Source organism: Neltuma alba, unplaced genomic scaffold, assembly GCF_004799145.2.
Source record: "Neltuma alba isolate B1F8T4 unplaced genomic scaffold, ASM479914v2 tig00004194_pilon, whole genome shotgun sequence".
Lineage (NCBI taxonomy): Eukaryota > Viridiplantae > Streptophyta > Magnoliopsida > Fabales > Fabaceae > Neltuma > Neltuma alba.
Window position 1 is genome coordinate 1 of NW_021633602.1, and position 24612 is coordinate 24612.

The 24612-nt window shown below is 35.2% G+C and overlaps 1 protein-coding gene and 2 non-coding genes across 3 annotated transcripts; 1 reads left to right on the forward strand and 2 right to left on the reverse strand.

Annotated features, from left to right (window-relative positions):
* The first annotated feature begins 1491 nt into the window (after positions 1-1491).
* LOC114743950 (kinetochore protein NUF2 homolog) lies at positions 1492-6810 on the forward strand. Its single transcript, XM_028932141.1, has 10 exons — positions 1492-1520; positions 1552-1654; positions 2551-2640; positions 4050-4157; positions 4496-4549; positions 4761-4875; positions 4996-5153; positions 5245-5340; positions 5715-5782; positions 6559-6810. Exons 1-9 carry the CDS (start codon positions 1492-1494, stop codon positions 5772-5774), a joined length of 813 nt encoding a protein of 270 aa, XP_028787974.1. The 3' UTR covers positions 5775-5782; positions 6559-6810.
* Positions 6811-8036: 1226 nt separating this feature from the next.
* Positions 8037-8197, reverse strand: LOC114743952 (U1 spliceosomal RNA). Its single transcript, XR_003740036.1, has one exon. It is a non-coding gene; the product is annotated as a U1 spliceosomal RNA (small nuclear RNA).
* An 11730-nt stretch (positions 8198-19927) lies between these two features.
* LOC114743953 (U1 spliceosomal RNA) lies at positions 19928-20088 on the reverse strand. Its single transcript, XR_003740037.1, has one exon. It is a non-coding gene; the product is annotated as a U1 spliceosomal RNA (small nuclear RNA).
* Positions 20089-24612: the final 4524 nt, after the last annotated feature.

Sequence of the window (24612 nt, forward strand, 5' to 3'; positions counted from 1 at the left end):
TCATTCTCGCTCATTTTTGTCAGACATGACTGTGTTGGTTTTCTGTCCAGTTGCTTTAAGTTTTTTTTCCCCTTGCAATTTCAAAGAGGGCTTTTTGTTCTCATGCTCCGGTAATGGCTTACGGAAAGGAAATGTGAGCTTGAACTGAATGTTTTCATGTAAAGGGATGTCATACAGACGCCAAGAGGGCTTTTTGAATGCGGGGTGGGCACTTTTAGCAGATTTAGTTTTATATTATACAGAAACTGTATACTATTAAATAATTTGAATCCAAGAGACAAATATCCGTAAGTAACGTGTTGAATAATCTCCTCTTCCCCAAAAGTTCAGTATGCACTTGTAAGACTCGGAAAAGTGGATCTTCCCAACTTGCTTCTTCCGTTACATGCAATGGATAAAATTATGTGCAATTTTCTACATTCTTGCCATTAGGCTCTCCAATTAAAAAACAACAAGCTTATGAGTCTCTAATAATAATAATTGAACAAATGTATGTTTCTCCAATTAAACCATGCACTTTTCATATTGTTATAGGAAAAATGAAATTGTTATGCTTCATTTGATGATAGGTATATATAACTACATATGTATTTGGACCATTTGTAATCTAGGGCTTATCCATTGGAAATCAGAACATTTCAATTTTAAAATTATTGTTGCTCTCATGTTGTTCCCTCTGTTCAAGTCTTTATAGTATTGGAAATCCCATGTTACTTTTTCTTTAGTGCCTGCTGCCTTCTTTTACTTACAAAGTCTCTAATTTGGACAGGGAAGACCATGTTGAGTTTGCTGCTCTAGAGCATCTTGAGAACCCAGACTTCCATGTTGACTCTGTTCGGGTAATGAAGATGTACAGCAGAATAAAGGAAGTAGTGGCCTCGTTGGATTGCCCGAGGAACTTTACCCTCAAAGATCTTTTAACACCCGAGGCTGATAGAACAGAGTTTTTCCTGGGCGCACTTCTAAATTTCTGTCTGCATAGGTGAATGTTTTTTTTGCCTTGGCTCCATGTACTTGTGGGAAATTAGGTAAACATAGAAAGTAGAAGCCTTAAAATGTAGAGGGGAAGAAAATACATTCCTTAGTGAGCTAATGAAGTTGGGTTCTTGGTTTAGAATGGAGATTTTCTGTGTGTGTTAACTACTTGGGGAAAAACCTTTGGTGATGGGTTGAAACTCTCAAGAGGTCAGTTGCGTCATGGAGGCACTGTCGAGGACTTCAAAGTAGCTGGCACACAGCGTTTTCTGTTATTGCTTTTCAATTATCTTATGGCACCTTTTTTTTTTTTTTGTAATCTTAGAGAAACGAGATTGAATTCGATTACAGACATAGTGGATGAAGTCAACCTTCTTGAGGAACAGCAGAGAGATCAGGAAACAAAGATCTTGCAGGTTTATAGTTGATACCAAATTGTTTTTATTTTACCTATTTTCAGGGCATCAGATTTCATTGAATGCTTTCAGTTTTCCATTACAGTTGAAGTCAGAATTGATGGCTACAATGAAGCCAGGGAAAGGGAGGCAACTCTTGTTCAAGAGGTGGATGCAAAAGTAAAGAACTGCGTCAAACCATTGCTGCCCTTAACACCAACCAGATGTCACTTAGAGCTACTTTTCGGAAGTTGAAGGAGAAGACAGGGGAAATGGATGGGAAGGTGAATCTTGGCTAGAACTTAGTAGATGAATGATAAAGCCCAAGTATTTTTTTTCCAGCACCTCCATCTGAAACTTTTTATTTCCACCATTGAGTTGAGTCTCTCAGGCAAACTTTGTACTTTCATTTCTACAACGAAATCCTCTTATCGGAAATTATTTCACCAGAACTCTTTGACTCAGTTTGTCATAAATCTCCCACGTAGTCATCTATTCTTTCAGTTAAACTACATCTCAATACTTATTTGCCAAAACACCTCACTCGTTAAGATACCCTTCAACCCATTTGCACTGTAGATATGTTACACATGAAAAATACAGACCACCAAATTTCCGCAAGTATGTATTTCAAGATGTCATTTAATTTTCCACCATGTTAATATCAACAGTGGGCCTTTTGACTGATAGTAGATGCAGATCTCTTACTGCTCTGACTGATAATGGAATTTTATCAGAGCGAGTTATTAAATATGTGGCAAGACTGATTATATTTTTGTGTCTTAATTTGGTTATTTTGTAGAGCATTTGGAAATAGGAGAGCCAAATTTATGACAGATCTCACTGTACTTACAATATCCATTTTCTGCTTGTAAGAATCAGCAATTCCATTGTATTTCTCTGGATAAGTTATCATTCATTCGTGTGAAGATGACTCTATTTCCAGATAGTTCCAGCAGATGGGTTTTCATTGCATGCCTCATTGTAGCTTGCTACTTTACTTGCTTCTAGCTTTGTTTCAATTTAATTATTGAGATTTACTTAGTCTTTGTTGTTAGTTCCCATTCTCTCTTCCCTCCAGTCAGAACACTGCGTTTTTTTTTTTTGGGGGGGGGGGGGTTGGCTTTTTTTCCTCAGTCATATTAGTCCTCAATTATCCATTTCCCTTTTCTGACCGCAGATCTCTTCTGCTGAGTTTACCCTTGTACAAAGTGTTCAAGAAAATGCAAACCTACGATCAAAAGTTGTTCAGTCCCCTGATAAATTGCAGGTACTATTTTTAGTCGTTTCTTAGTTTTCAATGGGCATCAGTTAAAAATGTTTGTCCATCAAGTTTATTGGTGTTAATAACTCTGGTACTTCTGCAGGCATGATTGAACCAATTAGTTTTATGTGTCTCATTTAGCAATTAGTAGGTTATATAGTTTTACTTTTCCTGCCGTGATTTGCTTTTCTGAAGTTTTCTTTATTGCAGTTATTGGATTATTTTCATTCTTGTTGGTACCATTCACCACAGTAAGATCTAATTCTTTTTCTAATTTTGATGAAGTAGCTGGTTTTGGTAGTGTTTCCCTTTTCCTTTAATGCTTACTTTAAATTTACATAATCAAGATTTTTTTTTTTTTTTTGTTGTGTTGAAGCTACAATTGTTATAAGCGCTTAATTAGTTGTTGTCAATTGTTGAAGTATGGAAAGAAAGAATTTGCACTTGGCTGGTGCTAGCTGTATTACAGTAAGCTGCACCTTTGAACTAAGTCATGTATAGGGTTATGATATTTGCGCAAGCCACTTCTCACCTATCCCTCTGAAACAGGTTGTTCCCACCCTAACATATTGCAACAAGGTAGACAAGTTTTAGATGTGGTTTGCTCCCCACAAGAGGGGATTTAATACACACAACCACAGTTGTCAGATTGTGACATGTATCATGACTTGGAAAACATTTTTTACTCCTGAATTGTATAATTTATTGTAAGATGTGTCTGATTGTAACATTCAGTAACAAGTTAAAAACACCTTAAAACATAGAATATGACATTTTAAATGTGATTTGCGGCAATTAATCATATATTAAATGTGATCTCCAGAACTTTTGGGGACAACTCGGATGGCATAATCAATCTTCTTTCCAATATTGGTTTTCATCAAGCTTATAAGCTAAGACATCACTCGCTTGTTCTTGGCTTTCCAAACATTACATTGAGTCATTTCTGGGCAGCTTCTCTGTTTAGGCAGTCATCCTTCTCTTTCTTGCAGATGAATATGACAGCGATTGAGTCTATTCAAAGTAACTAAATTTGTTGGTTTGTCAATAGTGATATTCGTTGGTATGTTATTGGCAATCCCTTCATTGGCTGTTGACCATATTTTGGCATAAAAAGGGATCAGGCCTATGAGGCTGTGATATCATTCGAGGGTTCAGTAATTAATGCTCTGATTCTCTCATGATTCCAGTCTGAACAAGGGGTTTTATTTAGGCCCTCTAGGATGAGGAAAAATATTGATAAATTAAGCTTAAGGAAAAACTTAATCAAGGTATGTTTACAAGGACATAAAGAACGAAATAAAATGTTGACCTGACTAAAGATAGATGCCTGTTGAAGTCTTTTGGGTTGTTTTGATACCTAATACTTGTTTTCCAACTTTGACTCGTAAATTCTCTTGCACAATTTCGCTCAGAGAGCATTGGAGGAACAAAAACTAGCTCGAGAAGAAGCTAAGAATGCGGAAAGATCAGCCATGCAAACTTTCCATGAGAAGAATGCCCTTGTTGACCTTTATTCAAAGGTATTTTATTCATTTCCATGGTAATTATTCAACTTCATATGCATGTTCTTTTTTTTTTCCCTTCTGTCGATTATATTATGAGGTCTATATTTTATCTAAGTGAAAAAAAGTATTTTCCTTAATTCTTGAACGTTAATCTTGGATAAAGAGTTCAAAGTTGAACTTATAGACCTTGTTCATTTCTTTATTTGTTTTCAATTGGTTTAATAATTTCAGTTTCATATCCCTATGAGAGGTTTAGGCTTTTTTTAAATCTTATAATGCAAACTGCTGATAAATATAAGAATGCATACAGGCCATGCCAGATCTGATATATTTCTTACTATTGTTTTTCTCAGGTTGAGAAGAAAATGTCAAAGCACTTTGCTCAGATGCAAGCCATACAAGATCAGGTGTTGCCTCTAACATTTTGATTTGTTTAGTTGCTGTGAATTCTGCATGAATATGGGAGACTGAAACCTTTTATTTTTGTTAGTTTTGATTTGAATTAAGTTCATACAAGAGCGGCTCTACTCAAGATATGAGATATATTGTGGATGTAATATTTCCTGTCCTTTTAACTCAACTCCAAACACCTTGTTTGATGACATGAGCACCTCTCAGGTAAATTCTGCAAAAGAAATTGAGAAAAGTCTAAAAGCTTTGAAAGCAAAACTCAGTGATGAAGAAGTGCTGGAAAAGTCACTTGATGTCAAACTGGTTGAAAGAAAAGGAAAGCGTAAGTTCTTGTTCAAGCTATGCTGTATCTATGTTTTCAGTCATATTTGAGCAAAGATGTTTGTTGTGTTATGCTTTTAATTTTTCCCCTTTTCTGTTCCCTTTGTTGTCTTTTTCTTAGTTGAGCAGCTGGGAGAATTGATGAAACAGTTAGAGAAAGAAAGGGATATGAAGTCTGAGGAAGCATCTACATACCTAAATGGTGTGAAAATGGAGGCTGAATCAAAGAGGCATGATCTGGAAGAAAGACAGAAGAATGTCGAAGCTGTGTTAGCGGAGGTATCGTGACTACTATCTTTTAAAATTCTTTGTAAGTCAGGTTAGTTCGATGAAATCATGAGTTAATATGTTGCCTGTCTGCTATTAATAGGTGGATGCCACAAATATTACAATCAAATCAGTCAAAGAATCTGGATCAGCTAAACTGGAAATGTTAGCTAGCACACATGAAGAGTTAACCAAAGAGGTACATAGCCACTGTCATTATCTTCAAAAACCTGTGAGGACTGATCACCTGGTTGACGTAAGTAGCTTATAAAGGAATACATGATTCCCTTCACAAATGAAATTGGAATTTGAAATGATAGAGTCCCGTGGGTCCCGCAAACATCCCACAATCCCCAAAATCGTTAATCACGTACAATGGAAGGAGAGGGCTGAAAGGAAAAGTGGGGAGTTGGCAGAAGCAGTTGGTGAGAGAGTGGGAGAATAGGGTGGTTATCTCTGCGCCATTATCAATACCGTTAATTACGTCGCCATGTTCATTGTGCTTTTTCTATTGATATTTTAGAAGTTGTTCATTGCACTACTAACCCGTAATCGGGCAAATTGCTGTCGCAGTTTCAACAGTATAAGGACTTGCTTGCCCATGTGATCGAATCGGGTTCAAAAGCTGATTGAAGCAGCAGGTAGTTTACATTTTTACATATCTCCCTTTCTATATAGGTGGTAGTTGTCCTAATGCCTTCAGCGCGTAAACTTCCCTACTGGGATTTTATCCTGGTTTTGGGTTGCACATTGATGTGTTCAATGCCTTGGTCACCTGCTTGAACTACCTGTATTCTCTGTTGTGGTGCACTGATGCCATCTAGTCACATTTTGTCTTAGGTGATTATGCCTATGAATGTACGAGAGATTCCGTTTTTCGTCTAAACGCCAATATTATGGCATCGTTGACTAAAAATAATTGTCCTCTCCGTATCATGACATGACCACATTGGTGGGCATACTCTTTGCCAGTGAGGGTTGTTTCGTTGTTTACTGAACTTGGGACATCTATTTAAATTAGATGAAGCTCAATAAATAGTATTCTGAAAGGCAAAATTTAATTGTGTTCAACGTTCATGCTTAGTTTACCAGTTATAGAATCTGAAATAGCTGATACTTGACGAAGCAATGGCCTTCATGATGTAGCTGCTGTTGTGTTTCTTTGTTGCTGTTTTGTTTTTACTTACTGTTGGTGTTGCTTCCTTCATATTTACAAATCACAAGTAAAGAAGAACTAGAAACAAAAAAAACACGCCATCTCTATCCCCGTTAATTGGAGGGTGGAAATTCAAGCAAAATTATGCTGCTTTTCTAAAAGGGCCGGAGAACTAGGATCGGACTTCCATGAAGTTGTCAAAATGTTTTTACCGTCAAATATTTGATCCCTCGACTCCAAACTGACCTCTTTTTATGACAGATCAGGTTTTGATGTGTGGTCCCACAAGACGAGCTTTTTAATATGGCTCCAGGGCGTTTCTTCCTTTGAGGTGCTGCCTGCTGCAGATCTTCAACTTCAAGGGCCAAAGCCTACGACTTCGATGCATTTTCTCGTTGTATTATTATTATTATCATTATTTCTATCATCATCATCATCATCATTGATCAGCTCGCATTTGGACCTTAAATATGCTTGCTTGTAAATTTTAACGGATTCAAATTTTAAGTTGTGTGTGTGTGTATATAACAATTTTCACATCGTATTGCTTGTTCTTCTAAATAAATGATTTTCCTTCATTATGAAGAACTTGGACGAACTTGGAGAACACATTTCACAATAATTATTCTTCTTTACCTTTCAAAGTCAATTTTTTCCCCCTAAAGATAAAAGGTTAATAATACAGCGTTTTCTAAAAAGTAAAAAGACAATTTTCAATAAAGAAGGTTAAAAATACAAACCTCTATTTCTTAGGGCCAAGCATCATTAAAAATGGAAGGCAACAATCTATTATTGGTGTAATTGAAAAGTCACTCATTTTTCTTAGCGTTTATCCTTGGAAAGAGCTAATCACTCATTTTGACAATCCATGCTTCTGGTGACGTCATCTTATCAATCCCCGACTCTGTTCTTTTTTGTCTTGATAGAACAAGATGATAGGGCTTCCTCGTATAGGTGATATGAAAGTCTGCAAATTACAGGCCCCAGAATGGAAAGAAACAGACGACATAGTCGTTCACGATTGCAGAAACAGGGGATGCATATGCAAGCCACTACATGATAACAATTCTGATAAACATGCAAAAGAGAAACAAGACCAAACCAGCATCATCTGATAGAAGTCAACATAGCAGCAGCAGTATAGTAGCCAAAAATGAAACAACGGTTAATAAATAGATTCCAAGTGAGGTACACAATCGCAGACGTTCAAACCTGACTTCATTCTCCCTCCCATGTCATTTTCCATCAGAGAAATAACATTGTCTTCATCATAATCCCCGGATTTGTTTCACAGCCTTCTTTATAAATCGTGCAAAGAAAGGCATACATGCTGCAACTTTTATTCACAGCAAAAATGAAACGCCGACATTCTGGAAATCAACAAAACAATAATCAAGAGTCTTAAATTTCCCATGAGTTCTACCACGAGAATTCAGCTCCGCTCTGTTTCAAGACAAATGGGCGAGCAGGTCCAATCCTCAAGCCCTAAGCCGAAGCAACAAGAATTCCCCTCCCCTTTCCCATTCCGTCAATTCAATCTATTCGACGATTATGATCATAAGAACAAGAGATCCCCGCCATCATCGTTCCAAGAAGCCATCGTTCGCATCCAGACACCACCGACAGCAACAACAACAACAATCGGGTGCAGGAACTTTCAGAGAAAGCGAATCATCACGCATGCACAACCAAATTATATTACTCAAGATGAGGAAATCGAAAGTTAAACTAGAGAATGGGCAGGGGCCGCGCGAACGCAGGCCCCCACTGCCACAAATTATGACGTAGGCTCTCCCCCTTGGGGAGACCTTAGGGTGATACCCCTCCCAAGTGCAATGGAGGCCATCAACCTAGGCCATGGGCCTTCTTGATCACCCATCGACCCCGTCCAGGTAAGTATGTTGCAATCGTCGCCTTCCCTTCTATTTTATAGCCTCGGGCTCTCCTCCCCTCCTCGTTAGCTCTTCGATGTGGGACTTCTACCATAATACTAGTTTGAATAAAAATGAAACTATAGTTTTAAAAGTAATTTTTATGATATAAAAAGTACTTTTTGAGTCATCCAAACACTTTTTAAGATGAAATACGTTGTTGATCCTTTATTAGTTTTTCTAATTGAGGATAGTTATTCATCATCTTGATCATCAAAGCCCAATTCCAAAAGATTAGCTTGAGTACTCCCCTCTAGAGTTGACTCCATTTTATGCACTTCACTCGATCTTTTTATCTATTAGAATCTTCCGTAGGTAGCCTTTTCCAGTTGATCAACTTTCAATGAAAGCACCAATGTAATAAGCACAAGTCCAAGAAGAAAACCCAATCTTAAAAAACTAGCTTGTTATGAGGGAGAACTCCTTGAACTTATAAACCTCACAATACTTGTGAGATTCCTCAATGTGAGACTTATAACATCATGCTTTCACCTCTTGTCTTTTATCTTTGCCTGCTCCGTAGTTGCTTCTTTTCGTCATTTTCAATCAACACCCATCAGGATGAAAAGACTTGGGAACACAGGTCCAGAAGGATGTGTGGATTCATGGGGAGGGTGAATTCCGGTTGATGACAAGTTATGTATATTCTTCAGTTGTTACTTTGCTCATGACTGGGTTCCTGAATGGGATTAAGTAACCTTAGTTTCTTGTTAGTTTCTAGACTAATAAAACATCTAATGGTGATAACTTCAAGATTACTCAAGGGAAGGAAGTAGCATATATGATAAATGGCAACGTATTTTTTTCTGGAATATGAATAAGCTCGAAATCTATAAACCAACAATTAATGCTTCTAGTTGCAGCTGCTAAAATATGGATTTGTGTTAAGCTTTGTTGGGTACAAAGCAACCAAAGTAAAGGGAGCCAATATATGTCAATTGCACATATCATTCTCATTTTTCTTTTATATGTATATATTTAAATGATTTCAATCACAACATATCATAAGAACAAATGTTTCTCTTTCAATTACTGATCTCTCCATATCTGGTAGTAGTTTTGTATAAAAATCATTATACAGATTATATCTTTTCTTGATATGGTATATAAGAAATATTTTTTATGATTATATTAATATTTTAAAAATTAAAAAAATTGAAGAAAAATGACAGTTTGGTTCTAAAATACCAGTTTCATTTTTAGTAGTTTCCGATGCAATCTATAGTTGCAAATCAAATTGCAAAGGAATTGTTGCAAAATATTACTTTCGATCCTTAATATAACAGCTCGTTTGACTTTTATTTTGGTTCTAAATGTAAAACTCCAATCCACTTTGTTTCTCATGTTTATTCATTTTTTCCCAAGGTAATCTTTGTGATAATGGTATTCTAGTCAATATACTTGATTAGCAAAACAATATTTATTTATTAAATAACTAACTTAATTGATTTCATTAATCCACTCAAATTAACCAACTAACTTTTATATTAAGATAGTATGCTCTACAGAAAATTGTACGTAAGGGGCTGTATTAGCTTAGAAGAGGATTTTTTCGCTTGTTATTCACTACTAGAAAAAAGACTTTTAATGTCGCAAAATAACGGCGGTTAAGCAGAAAAACGACGTGGAAAAAAAGGCAGTGGCATTTTTGTAAATAAAATGAAGAGGGGCTGAACTTTTCACGGCGATTTTCTTAAAAACCGCCGTGGAAAGTGTGTTCTTCTAACCCCGCGGCGCTCGAGTTGCTTCACTTTCTTTCTCATTTCTTCAGTGCACCGTGGTCCCCCTCTGCCCCACCACCGAAAAACTGCCATTACTAGCCATTCCCGCCATTATCCCACCGTTTAAACTCCTCCATTGAGCTTGTGGTGCCTTGCCGCCGTCCGCCGCCGTTCGAACGCCTCTCATTTCGCCTCATTCTTGCTCAGTCGCGGTCCCCTTCGTCCCACCACCAAAAACCGGTCATACCCCACACTATCCCACCGTTGAAACTCCTGCATTGAGCTTGTGGTGCGTCCGCCGCCGTCGCTGCCGTTCGAAGCCCTCACTTCGCGTTTGAGTCTTCTCTGCTCTCTGTGAGTATCCTTTCTTTCATTCTTTTCAATTTTTCTTGTTTTATTGAATATTTTGGCCATGAAAATCTGTTATATATGAAATGGGTTTGTTAGTTTTACATTATGATTGGCTTGTATTGTTCATTTTGCATTTTTTATGTGGTTGAACTGTGGATTGGTGTTGATTGGTGGGTATTGGATGTGAGAAAACCTTAATTCCTTCTTATATACTGTATTAGAAACATGTTTAAATGTTTGGAGTTGATAGTTGTGAAGTTTTTAAATTTTTTATAATTTTTTGATATTTATTTCGAATTTTTGGTAATTTTTTGTAATAAATATAAGAATTTAGTAATAAATAATCTGTTTGTTATTTTGTGTTTTTTTTCTTCGTTATGAATTTTGATTGATAGTAAAGTGTTTAAATAATCTGTAGAACAATGGATCGTAGTTGGATGAAAGCTAAGAGAATTAGCAAGGAATATGAGGATGGGGTTGAAAAGTTTCTTGAGTTTGCTCAGAGAAATGCCCCTAGTAAAAGAGATGGATTGTACTATTGTCCTTGTGTCAAATGTTTAAACAATAGTCGACGGAGTATTTCTGAGATAAAAGAGCATCTTATCTGTGATGGGATAAATTTGAGGTATACAAATTGGATATGGCATGGAGAAATTAGAAAGACTACACTGTCTGCAAATGAGAAGGTTGTGAATGAAGACTTTGGTGATAGAATTTCGGATATGTTTCGTGATATAAGGTCTGAATCCTCTACACAGTTTTCTTCCACCTTTGAAACTTTGTGTAGTGATGCAGAGACACCTTTATACCCGGGGTGCAAAGATGATTACACAAGATTGACAACCGTATTGAAACTGATGAATTTGAAGGCAAGAAATGGTTGGACCGATGCTAGTTTTACGGAATTGCTTGAATTGCTGAGTGATATTCTTCCCAAAGGGAATTCACTTCCGAAACGAATGTATGAGGCAAAAAAGATTTTGTGTCCGATGGGTTTGGAATATGAGAAGATACATGCGTGTCCTAATGACTGCATATTATTCAGAAATGATTATGAAGGGTTGAATAAGTGCCCTAAATGTGGGACTTCAAGATACAAAATGAAGAAAGATGATGGTGATTATAATGAGATGACCAAAGGTTCTCCTTCAAAGGTTCTGTGGTATCTTCCAATAATACCACGATTTAAGCGTCTATTTGCTAATGCCACAGATGCAAAGAACTTGAGATGGCATTTCGATGAGAAAATATGTGATGGAAAGCTTCGTCACCCAGCAGATTCTCCTCAATGGAAAACAATAGATCAAAAATTTCCTCAATTTGGTGGCGAGCCAAGAAACCTTCGGCTAGGGCTTTGTACGGATGGAATTAACCCATATGGTAATCTTAGTAGCACACACAGTGCTTGGCCAGTGCTCCTCGTAATTTACAACTTGCCTCCTTGGTTATGTATGAAAAGAAAGTATATCATGCTATCTTTGATGATCTCGGGGCCAAAACAACCGGGAAACGATATCGATGTGTATTTGGCACCTTTGATTGAGGATCTGAAGAAATTATGGGAGGAAGGTGTTGATGTGTTTGATGCATATAAACAAGAGACCTTCAATTTACGTGCCATGATCTTCACCACGATAAATGACTTTCCAGCATATGGAAATTTGTCAGGATACAGTGTTAAGGGGCATAAAGCATGCCCGATATGCGAAGAAGGCACCCACTATATGCAACTTAAACATGGCAGGAAGACAGTATACCTTGGTCACAGAAGGTTTCTTAGTCGGTATCACCCTTACCGTAGATTGAAAAAGGCATTTAATGGCTCACAAGAATATGAAATGGCTCCAAGACCATTAACTGGAGAAGAAGTTTATCAGCGGGTGGAGGGAATTAATGTGGTCTTCGGTAAGAAGAAGAAGAAGACTGCCGGTGAGAGAAATATATGGAAAAAAAGATCTGTCTTTTTTGATCTTCCATATTGGCAAAGTCTTGATGTGAGGCATAGTCTAGATGTGATGCATGTGGAGAAGAATGTATGTGAGAGCCTTGTTGGTACACTTTTGCATATAAGTGGAAAGACTAAAGATGGAATCAATACAAGACGAGACTTAGTCGAAATTGGAATAAGAAATGTCCTTCACCCACAAGAAAGAGATGGTAAGAAGGCTTATTTACATCCAGCTGCGCACACATTATCAAAAGAAGAGAAAAGAAGTTTCTGTGGTTTTGTCAATAGTATTAAGGTGCCACAAGGTTATTCTTCTAATTTAAGCAAACTTGTTTCAATGCAAGATTTGAAGATAACGGGAATGAAGTCTCATGATTGTCATGTGTTGATGCAACAATTACTTCCACTTGCTATTCGAGGCATTATGAAAACCGATGTGAGAAATACTATTACAAGACTTTGTATGTTTTTTAGTGCCATTTGCAGCAAAGTCATTGATCCTGCTGAGTTGGATGAATTAGAAAATGAAGGTTATGTGATCCTCTCTCAATTGGAAATGCATTTTCCTCCATCATTTTTTGATATTATGGTCCACTTGATAGCTCATCTTGTGCGAGAGATAAGACTTTGTGGCCCTGTGTGTTTAAGATGGATGTACCCTTTTGAGAGATACATGAAAATCCTAAAAGGGTACTCTAAGAATCCTTATCGGCCTGAGGCATCAATTGTTGAGAGATATGTAGCTGAGGAGGCAGTTGAGTTTTGTAACGCATATCTTGATAGGGTAAAGGCAGTTGGTCTTCCTCAATCTCGACATGATCAGGGGAGAAGCAAGGGAACACGGGGTGTCATAGTGAGGTCTATGTCAAGAGAAGTTGTAATGCAGGCACATCTATACATTTTAAACAACACGGATGAAGTTTTGCCTTACTTAAATGCTCACAAGAATATGCTGAGGAACTTGAATCCAAGAAAGAGTGATATGCAACTAGCTAATGAACATAATAAGTCATTTGCAGAGTGGTTCAAGCGAGAAGTGTTAAAAGATGGCAATCCTTCTGAGACAATACAGAGGCTAGCTGCAGGGCCTTCTTTTGAGGTTTTGTGTTGGGGTGGATATGATATAAATGGTTATTCTTTTTACACAAAAACCCAAGACGATAAGAGTACTATGCAGAATAGTGGGGTGATGGTAGTAGCGGAAGCCATGCATTTTGCTAGTTCTAAAGACAGAAACCCAATGTTGGCGGCAATGTCCTATTATGGAATAATAGAAGAGATATGGGAGGTTAGTTATACCAAGTTTAAAGTTCCCGTCTTCAAATGTAAGTGGGTTAATAGTAATGCTGTGCAAGTGGATGAAGAATTTGGATTTGTTTCGGTCGATCTTGAGAGGTTTGGATATGGAGACGAGCCATTTATTTTGGCAAGTCAAGCAAAACAAGTGTTCTTCGTTCCCGATCTAGCAAAAAAGAAATTGTCTATCGTGCTTCAAGGTAAAAGGCAAGGAGTTGGTGGAGATGATGGTGACTTAGAGCTTAATCTTGATGAAACCCCGCCTTTCACAGCTACTCGACCTAAAGCAGTTGAATTAGATTTGGTAGATGATGACTATGCTGTTAGAGATGATCATTGTGAAGGAATTTGGGAGGATAATCGTTATAAGCCTCAAATGAATTATTTGATTTTTTTTTGCTAAATATACTTAATAATATAATGTTTTATATTAACTTGATATTTTTTATTCTTACATTTATTAATTCGTTGTTCTTTAAACAGGAAATGGACGGATCCGGTCAACAGGGTTCTGGTGACGACAACTCTTTTACTAGCCGGAGAAAGGGTAGAGGGCCAACCCATATGAGGCATTTAGCTTTACGTGATGAGAGCACACAGCCTATGAGGATTACAGTGGAGTTTGATGATGATCTGAAGCCTATAGGAAAGGATGGGGCTCAATTTACTAGTTATGTGGGTTATCTCGCACGCAGTAAGATTAGCATTGACATTCCTAGCTGGAAGAAGGTGGACAAAGATTTGAAGAAAAACCTTTGGGAGGATATATTGGTATATTGTGCATTGTTTTCTCTACTTGTTTCAATTATAGTTGCTTATTTACTTTATAACTCTATGCTATTATTGTATTGCAGCTGACATTTGATATTCCTGCCACTAAGCAAATGAGAGACCGTCTGTTGAAGCAAATTGATGAACGGTGGAGGGATTTTAAGTCCACGCTTACAAAACATTATATTCGTGGAAAAAGAAAGGGTGAGCATCCTAAGGAACGATATTCATTTATTAGTGAAGAGGCATGGGAGAGTTTTGTGAAGCAACGTGAAGACCCTGCATTTCAGGTTTGGTTTCTTCAAACTTAATTTTTAATCAGGTCATATTTTATTTAACTAAACTAATTTTGTCGATTTGGTTTCATTGTCATAGGCATTGAGTCAGAAGAACAAACAAATATCTGAGCAGAATGTATACCCACATACCATGTCTCGTGCAGGGTATGGTGGGTTGGAAAGAAGTATGATGGAGGAACGACTGAAGAATGCACAGATGGCTGCTGCTTCAGATCCTACTGGCTACATGCCACCTATTGAGCGTCCTTCTCGCCAAGAAAAATGGAAGGCGGCGAGGATTAAAAAGGGTCAATACATTACTCCACAGTCTGCTGCTGTTGCTGAGAGGATTGTAAGTAATATTTAAGAATTATGCTTCATTAATTGTTTTTTTCCAATTATCTTAAATTGAATTTGTTGCTTTAATGATATAGGATACACTTGAGGAGCAATTATCTCAAGGTACATTCATCCCTCAAGGACGGATGGATATCTTGGCCACTGCTATTGGAAAGGCTGACCATCCCGGAAGAGTCCGAGGGACCCCTAAAGGGATTGGTATTAAAGAATTTTTTGGCTCTGCTTCACGAAGAAGCACTAGATCATCCCCCGCTAACATGGTATCTAAAGAGGAGCTCGACCAACGACTACAGGAAGAAACAGAGAGAGTTCGAGCTGAACTAAGTCAACAACACATGGCAGAGATGCAAAAGATACGTGACGAATTCGATGCCAAGTTTCAACAGACTCTGATGATGATGGGTACGAGCGGATTCCAGATGCCCCGAGTATCTGAACCTTCCCAGGTAATAATCACACATCTTTTTAAATCTTCTAAAGATTCATTTGATCCATTTAAACTTATTTAATGTTTCTTAACTAATTTCATATTATGTTTCAGGGTTCACCTGTGATAAAAAGCGGAAGGGCAGTAATAATCAGACACAGCCACTGACAGTGTCTGACCCTGACCCTAGCCCTGACCCTGTCGAAGACAATGGGATGCCGTGTTCTCTCTATGTGGATTATGAAAATTCACCTGTTCATGTTGCTAGTGGTCGAGCATTCATGGGCACAACGATTCACGGCAACAAAATTCCGAGCAATCAAGCAAGGGTGACAGTGGAGAGGATTGTTCGTGGTCAGGGGGTACACCAGTGCCCAATCCTACTGATGAGGTTCGACTCTTGGCCCAAGCTAAAGGACATTTCATTTTGTGGCCAAAGAGACTTATTGCAAAGCCAATGGTGAAGAAGGCGGCAGCAAAGAAGGCCACAACGAGCGCATCATCTGATCCTGTACTCTTGCCTCTTCCTAGTGATGTTGCGCTTATGTATTCCAGTTTGGAGGTTCTTCATTCCATGGTGCCAAACATGGATAAGCCTGTGACTTTCAAGATGCCGTTGGGGGTTGTGGGTTCAGATATAACATACGACTTCACCATTGACAAGAGGGACCTCGTTCAGTTCCTCAACTTTGAGGAGCTTGATATAGCTTTCATGCAGCTCGCTATTTTGTAAGTTACAATATCATTTTCTTATTACATATTATACTTCATGCATGTCCTAATGTTTTTTACTTGAACAACAGGCACTTTAATCAAATCTGTCGAAACGGAGGACTTGAAGGAACATATGGCTTTATGTGTCCTCAAAGGGTGCAGAAAGAATTTAATACTGTGGAAGCAAGGTCAATCTACATTATGACCACAATGACTCAGACCAGAAAGCTAATATATTTTGCACCTTACGTGGAAGGGTAAGTGTATTATTGTATTTGAGATATACAAGTTGTATGTGTCGGGTTATAATTAACATGGTTTGCCTTTTGCAGTTATCATTGGACTCTAATTGTTTGTGCCCCTTTTGACAACAAAGTTTACTGGTTCGATTCACTCTGTGGAAGTCCATCCGAAGAAACCAAAGATGTCATCGACACGTTAGTTTTTATTTATATATTTATTACTTGTGAAGTTTATACAAGCATGCTCTAATATCATTTTCTCTTATAATGTTGATAGGGCTTTTCATACTTTTAATGTTGTGGCGATTAAACAAAATAGACAAGCACCAACATGGATTCTTCCAAAGGTATATGTTGTTTTGAACTAACTTTTAAACATTTTTGGATGAATTAAAGTTAATGTTTATAATCAATAATGTCTAATATTCAATTTTATATCTTATTTTTTTAGTACCGTTGTCAACAAGGACATGTTGAGTGTGGATATTATGTCATCCGCTACATGAATGACATAATTGAGACAGGAACGACTGAGAAATTAGACGAGGTAAAGATGAGTTACGTTGCATGACGTTCTTCAATTCATTTCACATTTTTGACTAAGTTTACTATGTTATTTTTGATTAACAGATATTTCAAAATACTGCACCATATCTCATGGATGACATCAACTTGATGAGGGACACTTTGTCAACAACATTGGTAGAAAAAATTGAAATTTAGCTTTCAAATAGATAGGTTATTTCTCAAAAAATTCATTGTTAGATGTTTTCTCTCGGTTCCCTCTTATATGTACATGTTCATGATTTCCATTGTACAGAGAAGTAGTTACTTCTATTTCAGAATTGTTGGACCTAGCCAATACGTGTTCCTTGGTCTTAATTAACCACCTAGTTCTATTATATTGGCCGGTTCCCTATTTTCGAATTGTGTAAAAGAAATTTCAATGCTGTATATATATCAACTAGCTAATTGATCTTGTTCTGCGTGATCTGCACTGCCTACATTTATTTGGAACTGTAAACTGCAGGGTGGTAAAAATGAAAATCAAGCAGAATTTTAAAAAAAAATGTATTTTTAACGGCGGTTATATATAACCGCCGTTAAAATAATATTCCACGGCGGTTTATATAAACCGCCGTTGAAAGTCAAATTTCAACGGCGGTTTTATAGAAAACCGCCGTGGAAAATTGCAGTTCAAAACCGCCGTGTTTTCTTTACCTTTCAACGTCGCCTTTATCACTTCGCCTTCAAAACCGCCGTGAAAAGCCTTTTTTCTGGTAGTGATTTCAACTATCATATTAAATTTAAATGATTGTCATTTAATTTGATATTTTATGAAAATTTATTAAAATATTAAATAAAAATTAATTGATTAAAATTTTATTTAAACAGTTTAAAATGGCAATGGAAAAAACATTATTAAAATATTTTTCAAAATTATTTATTGCAGTTTTAAATTATTTAAATCAAATTTTAATAGATTAAGGGAGAAATTGTTGAAAATTTCTCATATCCCTCTGAGAAGAATAGGTGTCTTTTCAAATCTTATAACGCAAACTGCTCATGAGTATAAGAATGCATACAGGCCATGGCAGATGTGATATATTTCTGGCTATTGTTTTTCTCAGGCTAACAAGAAAACGTCAAAGCACTTTGCTCAGATGCAAGCCATACAAGATCAGGTGCTGCCTCTAACATTTTGACAAGTAAAGTTACTGTAATTCTGCATGAAAATCAGGGAGACTAAAACCTTTTATTTTTGCTAGTTTTGAATTGAATTAAGTTCATAAAAGAGCGGCTCTCCTCAAGATATGAGATATATTGTGGATGTAATATTTTCTGTCCTTTTAACTCAACACCAAACACCTTGTTTTAAGTTCATATTTGAGCAAAGATGTTTGTTGTGTTATGCTTTTAATTTTCCCCCTTTTTCTGTTCCCTTTGTCATCTTTTCTTAGTTGAGCAGGTGGGAGAATTGGTGAAACAGTTGGAGAAAGAAAGGCATATGATGTCTTAGTTGACACCTAAATGCTGTCAAAATGGAGGCTGAATCAAAGAGACATGATCTGGAAGAAAGACAGAAAAATGTTGAAGTTGTGCCTAAATTTCTTAATAGATCAGGTCAATTCGATGAAATCACAACAGTTAATATGTTGTTTGTGTACTATTAATAGGTGGATGCCACAAATATCACAATCAAATCAACCAAAGAATCTGGAGGCCGCTAAACTGGAAATGTTAACTAGCAAACACCAAGAGTTTAATGACGGTAAAAGGCAGGGAAATCATCATCGAAGAAAATAAATGCAGAAAGAGCATTGAAGGAAAAATTGAATTCATCTTTATTGATAAAGACGCTACAGTGCTACATATTTATACAAGTGTACCGTGATACAAGCAGTGAAAAAGTTAGAAAGATAACAGGACACGTAGCCCTAGAATAGATGAATCTGGAAGAATTATGAATGATTGGGTTTTGAGGCTGTGTTATTGGACTTATTGTATTTGGACTGAGTTTGTGCTTCAACAGAGTTAACAAAAGAGGTAGTGGTAGCTCTTGTTATCTTCAGAAACTTGTGAGGATTGATCAACTGCTTGGCATAAGTAGCTTGTAAAAGAATGTACCCTTCACAAATGAAATTGGAAATTGAAATGACAGATCCCATAACATCCCACAAACCCCAATCTCTGTTGTGGCACTACCATATGAATGCGTGAGAGTGTCGGTTTTTCTTTCCAAACGCCAATAAAATTGGTTACGGCATCATTGACAATAAACTATCTCCCTCCTCATATTTGTTTGCAAACTCTTCAAATCATTGGTCACAGCAAGGGTTTGAAGCCCTGAACATGTTTCCTTGTTTGGTGAACTTGGGAAATTTATTCGAATTAGACGAAGTTCCATAAAATAGTGTTCTAAAAGGCAAAATTCAATTGTGTTGAATATATATGCCTAGTTTACTAGTTTTATATAATCTGAAATATAGCCCATACTTGACAAAGAACATATGAATTAGATTATATGCCTTCCATATAAGAAATCTGTGTAAAATAAGTGCATCGGTGATAAGTATGGTCCTTCACCATTGCAGAAAAAGGGCATACATTTGCAAGATCCTACCCCTTGAGAAAAATAAGACCAAACTAGCATCAACCATAGAGCAAGAATCATCTGCTACAAGTCAACCTAGCCGCAGTCATAGCAGCCAAAAGAACACATATGTGTACACACACACACCCACGTCGAAGTCAAGTAAACAATCTGATTTCATACTCCATCTGGTTAAATGAGTAGATTTACACCTCACGCACCAGAGAAATTAGTATTGTCTTTATCATAATCTGCCGATTTTTTCGCAGCCTTCTTTATAAATCATGGAAAGGGAGGCAAATATCTTAAAATTTTTTTCACTTACAACAAAAATGAAACAAGGGTAGACAGATTTGCCACCAAAATTCTGCATAAAATCAATAATCTTATATTCTTCCTATGAGTTGTTGTACCTTACAGAATCCGGCGCCTCCCTTGGTTCCAAGTCCAATCCTCAAGCCATGAACGGAAGGAACAAAAGTTGAACCGGAGATTGGGTATGGGCCGCGCGAACGCAGGCCTCCACTGCCACAAATTATGACGTAGGCTCTCCCCCTTGGGAAGACCTTAGGGCAACACCCCTCCGAAGTGCAATGGAGGTCGTCAACCTAGGCCATGGGCCTTCCTGATCACCCATCGACCCCGTCCAGGTAAGTATGTTGGAATCGCTGCCCTCCCGTTCTTTTTATAGCCCCCGCCTCCCCCTTCCTCCTTCGTAGCTCCCTGATGTGGGACTTCCACGATCTTGCTACTACACGCTCTCTCTTACAAAGACAGACTATGAATTGCACCTCGGCTTATTTGTGATGCTTGCAACACAAATTGCATTAACTTATAGTCATTTCATCAGTTATATGGTGTCCAACTAAATCAGCAGTATTATATACATACTACTTCTGTCCCTTATTATAAGATCTAATTTTTTAAATAGGCTTGTCCCTTTTTTATAAGATCTTCTTTGAGCTTATCTGAGCATTTAATGCAGTATTACTTATTTTACCTCTAATTTAATATATTTAATATATTCTCTTTCTTCATTTATCTTACTATTACTCTCTCACATTTATCTATTTATATATAGGGGTAAATTGAAAAAAAAACTGTATTTGCTACATATTATTTGCTTTTAATTAATTTTAACTGTTTTCTTAAACCACATAATTTAATTAAAAGAATCTTATAATAAGGGACAGAATAGTATACATATATTTATGAAGTTGAAGGTCACAAACAAGGCAAGGTGTTTTCCTTTTTAAAGCTCCTCAAAAAAAGTAGCAACTTTAGATAGATTTGGTGGTTGATTCTAATTTCTAAGGGGTGATGGCTGCTTTCCTTTAGGTCACATTATATTAGACTTCTGTTTAATCAATGTATATTGACTTTCTTAAATTATTTTTATTTAATCATATATATTGAAACTATTACTAGATAGAAATGCCTTTTAATTTTAAATTTAGAAAACAAAATAGACTGAAATCTTATATTAAAGACCAAATCTAACATCTCAATTAAATTTTATACTAAAACTGGAGATAGTACTTCGAGTGATATATATGTGCGCGCGCGCGCAACTTGAGCAGCCATTTGATATACAAGAGGCTCTGACCCTGCGTGTATATATAAAAAGTATGCATTCTTTAGTATGACTTGTATCTATTTTATTGTAAACTAAGAAATTTCATTTTTTGGTGAAAGAGGCCTCGTAACTTCTACCTGTGGCCGTTTTAGGATATGGATTTGCGTTGAGCCTTCGTTTCTTTTTTTATTTTTTGATACAAAGTGTTGAGCATTTGTTAGTTACAAAGGAAACAAAGAAAAAGGAGCCGTTTATGTCAATGGGCCTGATTGGTTTCTTATTTTCAAAACAATTTTTGGTTTTCAAAAACATAAAATAAAAATATATATTTGAAAGTGTGTTTTTGGTTACATATTCTTAAAAAATAAAAAGTTAAAATGTGTTTTATAATTTAAAAAATCAGAATTCTTTTATTTTTTTACTTTTATTTATTGAAATTAGAAAAGAAACATGTTAAACACTAAATATAGACATTTTTTTTAAGAATTTTAAATAGTGATTTATCATGTTGTGACATGCTAGCTTTCAATTCAAACCTTGTTGGGTCAATTATTATGTTCTTTTTTTTTTGGCCGACAAATATTATGTTCTCATCTCAACTATATTATATTCAATTTGAATTAGTATAATTTTCAATTGAACATTTGTGAAAAATGTTATTAACATATTAAAAAATAAAAATTAATTTAAAAAATTAATTGATTAAAATTTTATGGGGTTAATATGATCTTTGATCCTTTAAGTTTATCTTCATTTTGGTTTTAATCCTTTAAATTTCAACTAATAGGTTTTGGTCCTTCAAAGGATAAAATAATCCAAGTTTTTATTGGATTATAGAGTCTAATGTTTTAAATAAAAAGAAATTTGAGGGATCAAAACTTAAGACAATGTGAGGAACCAAAACTAAAATGAAAATGAATTTGAAAGACCAAAGTTTGTATTAACTCAAATTTTATTTAAACAGTTTAAAATTATACTAGAGAGACAACTATTAAAATATAATTTTTTTTATTGCAGTTTGAAATTATTCCTATCAAATTTTAATAGATTAAACTTACTTATTTATTTTTCAATATATAATACTAGTAGTTCGATAATAAATTTAAATGTACATATATATATTAAATATGAATTATCAAATATGAAATAAACCCTATATATACAGCCACACTAGTTCACCGTCCCTGTGATCAGTGCACGAAATAAGAAATTCGTAATAATTAGACTGAAAGTGCCAGGGAGGATGAGGCTGTCCTCTCAGTAACAGATATGTGTTTTTGGAATTAGAAAAAACCTTCACATTCATAATTATTAACAATAACGTTTATATATTTTTCTTGTTAAAATATATGTTTAGTCTTTTAATTTTATATATATTTTTAATTTAGTCTCTTAACTTTAAAGTATATTTTTAGATTTTATATATTGACAAAATATCCTCAAATCTCAACACATTAAGTCTAATTTTGATTGTTATAAAAAATCATTTTTTAAACCTAACAATTTTAGCATTAAATGATTAAAAATATATTTTTTAAAGTTAAAAAACTAAACTGAAACATTGTATGAAGATGAAAGACTAAATGCATATTTTAGTTTTTTTATATTTTTTTATTAGTTATCACTTTTACGATTATATATATTATCATTTATTTTTTAAATAGCAAAAGATGTGAATGGTCATATTATAATTTTTTCTGGAGAAAAAAAAAGCATTATCATTTAAGAATGTTTGATTTTTACGTTATTATCCGGATCATCCACCCCCCCCCCTTTTTTGTTGTTGCCAAAAGTCCATTCATCCGTTAAAACTATTATGGCATGAAATATCAAACACATTTACACATGTACGTCCAATGCATGTAGGGGTGTGTGTATATATGCTACTTAATCTAAAACTTATTTAATTAATTTCATTATATTAATAAAGTTAGGTAAGTTAGTTAATTATAAAAAAAGTGACATATTTTTCTTAAAACACTCTAATGATCTTTCTTAATATCCTCCATTATTCTCCTACTTGATTATGTTTAATAAAGTATTAACGAACTAATTTAAAAAAAACTAATAAATATAAAAAATATATCTTATATTTAAGATTAAGACCAACTCAATAATTAGGTTTTATATTAAGCAATCTAGAAGTATTATATAAATATTATAACTTAGAAGATAAATATAATATTTATTGCCCGAAGGGAGCAAGGTCCATGCGAGTATTTGTTATGGAATTGATGCGTTTCACTGCACTAAACATTCCACGTCGCATCCATGCATGCTCTCTCTTTAAGTTAGTGGTTTATAAAAACGTGGGTTGATTAATTGATTTTTCTAAAATACATAATATGTGAATATTAAGAAAATTTGTCAATTAAGTTAATTATTTATAAAAAAAAAATGTGTTGGGTTTCTCAAATTACCATATTTAATCACATGTATTAGGATTATTTCTTGATAAAAATCTCTTAACAGGTACAAATCAATAGAAATATCTTGAAAAAAAATTATAAATTTGGTAATAAAGTGGGCTATAAGGTTATATATAAATATATATATATTTTTAGGATCAAATCTAAATTAGCTATTATATTCAGTACTGGAAATAGTGTGACTTATTTTATGGATTAGATATATAAGTTATTTTTATTGTTATTGCTAAACGTGGTAAATCATTTTTCTCTCTCCATATAGTAGCAATGCAATACATAATCCTCGAAATTAAAAGAAAGATTGTGGGAAAGCCACCATAATAATATTTATTGTCTATAAGTATCTTAAATCTGTTAAAGGATTAAGACCTTAAATTGACATTCTTCTGGTCCTATTTATAAGTCACATTTGGCATATTTCACATAGATAAAGAAAAATCTTAAAACTTATTAACTTTTATTTAAAATTCAACAACTTTTTAATTTTATGCCTATTTAATATACATTATACCCCGTTTAAACAAAGTTAACATAATAATAAATGAAGGATAAAATCGTACATCCATATAAAAAATTTCTCTCAATACCCTATAAATAGGATAAAAAAAAACTTCTCTTTGTCCTATTATCATAGGAGTACAACTCTTCTTTAATTGCATATGCAATGAATCTTCACCCTAAATGATCTAGGTCCTTAAAGTTAAAGGTGTCTTTAGGTAATAAATATTTCAAATATAAGAAAATTTGCAACAATTTTTCCTAAATTAAGTAATATTACTAACTCATTTACTCCATAAACAATTAATAATCCAACCAAACTTGGTAATTATTAATATTCATAAATAGCTTTTATTCATATTCATGGTTTCGGTCTTTACTTCCATTCGCCGTTTTTAATTTCGAACCTGCCTTAGGAAAGCTGTTGTAATGATAATAATTAAGTGTACGACAAATATCGTTCACACCATTCCTCAAAGGAACCATCTTTATTTCTTCTTTTTTCTTTTTCATTTTGCCAATTGACGTTATGCACTTCTAACAACATATTATTACACCGTCTTCCTCCCTCTTACATCACAATTTTTCTCATATCTCTTTATCTCTCTTCAACTCTCATCACTTTTACATTCTCTATCTCTCTTCTGTGTCTCTGCTGATCTGTTGGCATACACTGAAA

What these genes read in the sequence shown, in the direction of transcription:
- LOC114743950 (XM_028932141.1), top strand. Translation starts at nt 1,492, where the DNA reads ATGGCTACAATGAAGCCAGGGAAAGGGAG. An exon ending in AGTCCCCTGATAAATTGCAG is followed by an intron (nt 2,641 to 4,049) that starts GTACTATTTTTA and finishes AATTTCGCTCAG; the next exon opens with AGAGCATTGGAGGAACAAAA. An exon ending in GGTTGAAAGAAAAGGAAAGC is followed by an intron (nt 4,876 to 4,995) that starts GTAAGTTCTTGT and finishes TCTTTTTCTTAG; the next exon opens with TTGAGCAGCTGGGAGAATTG.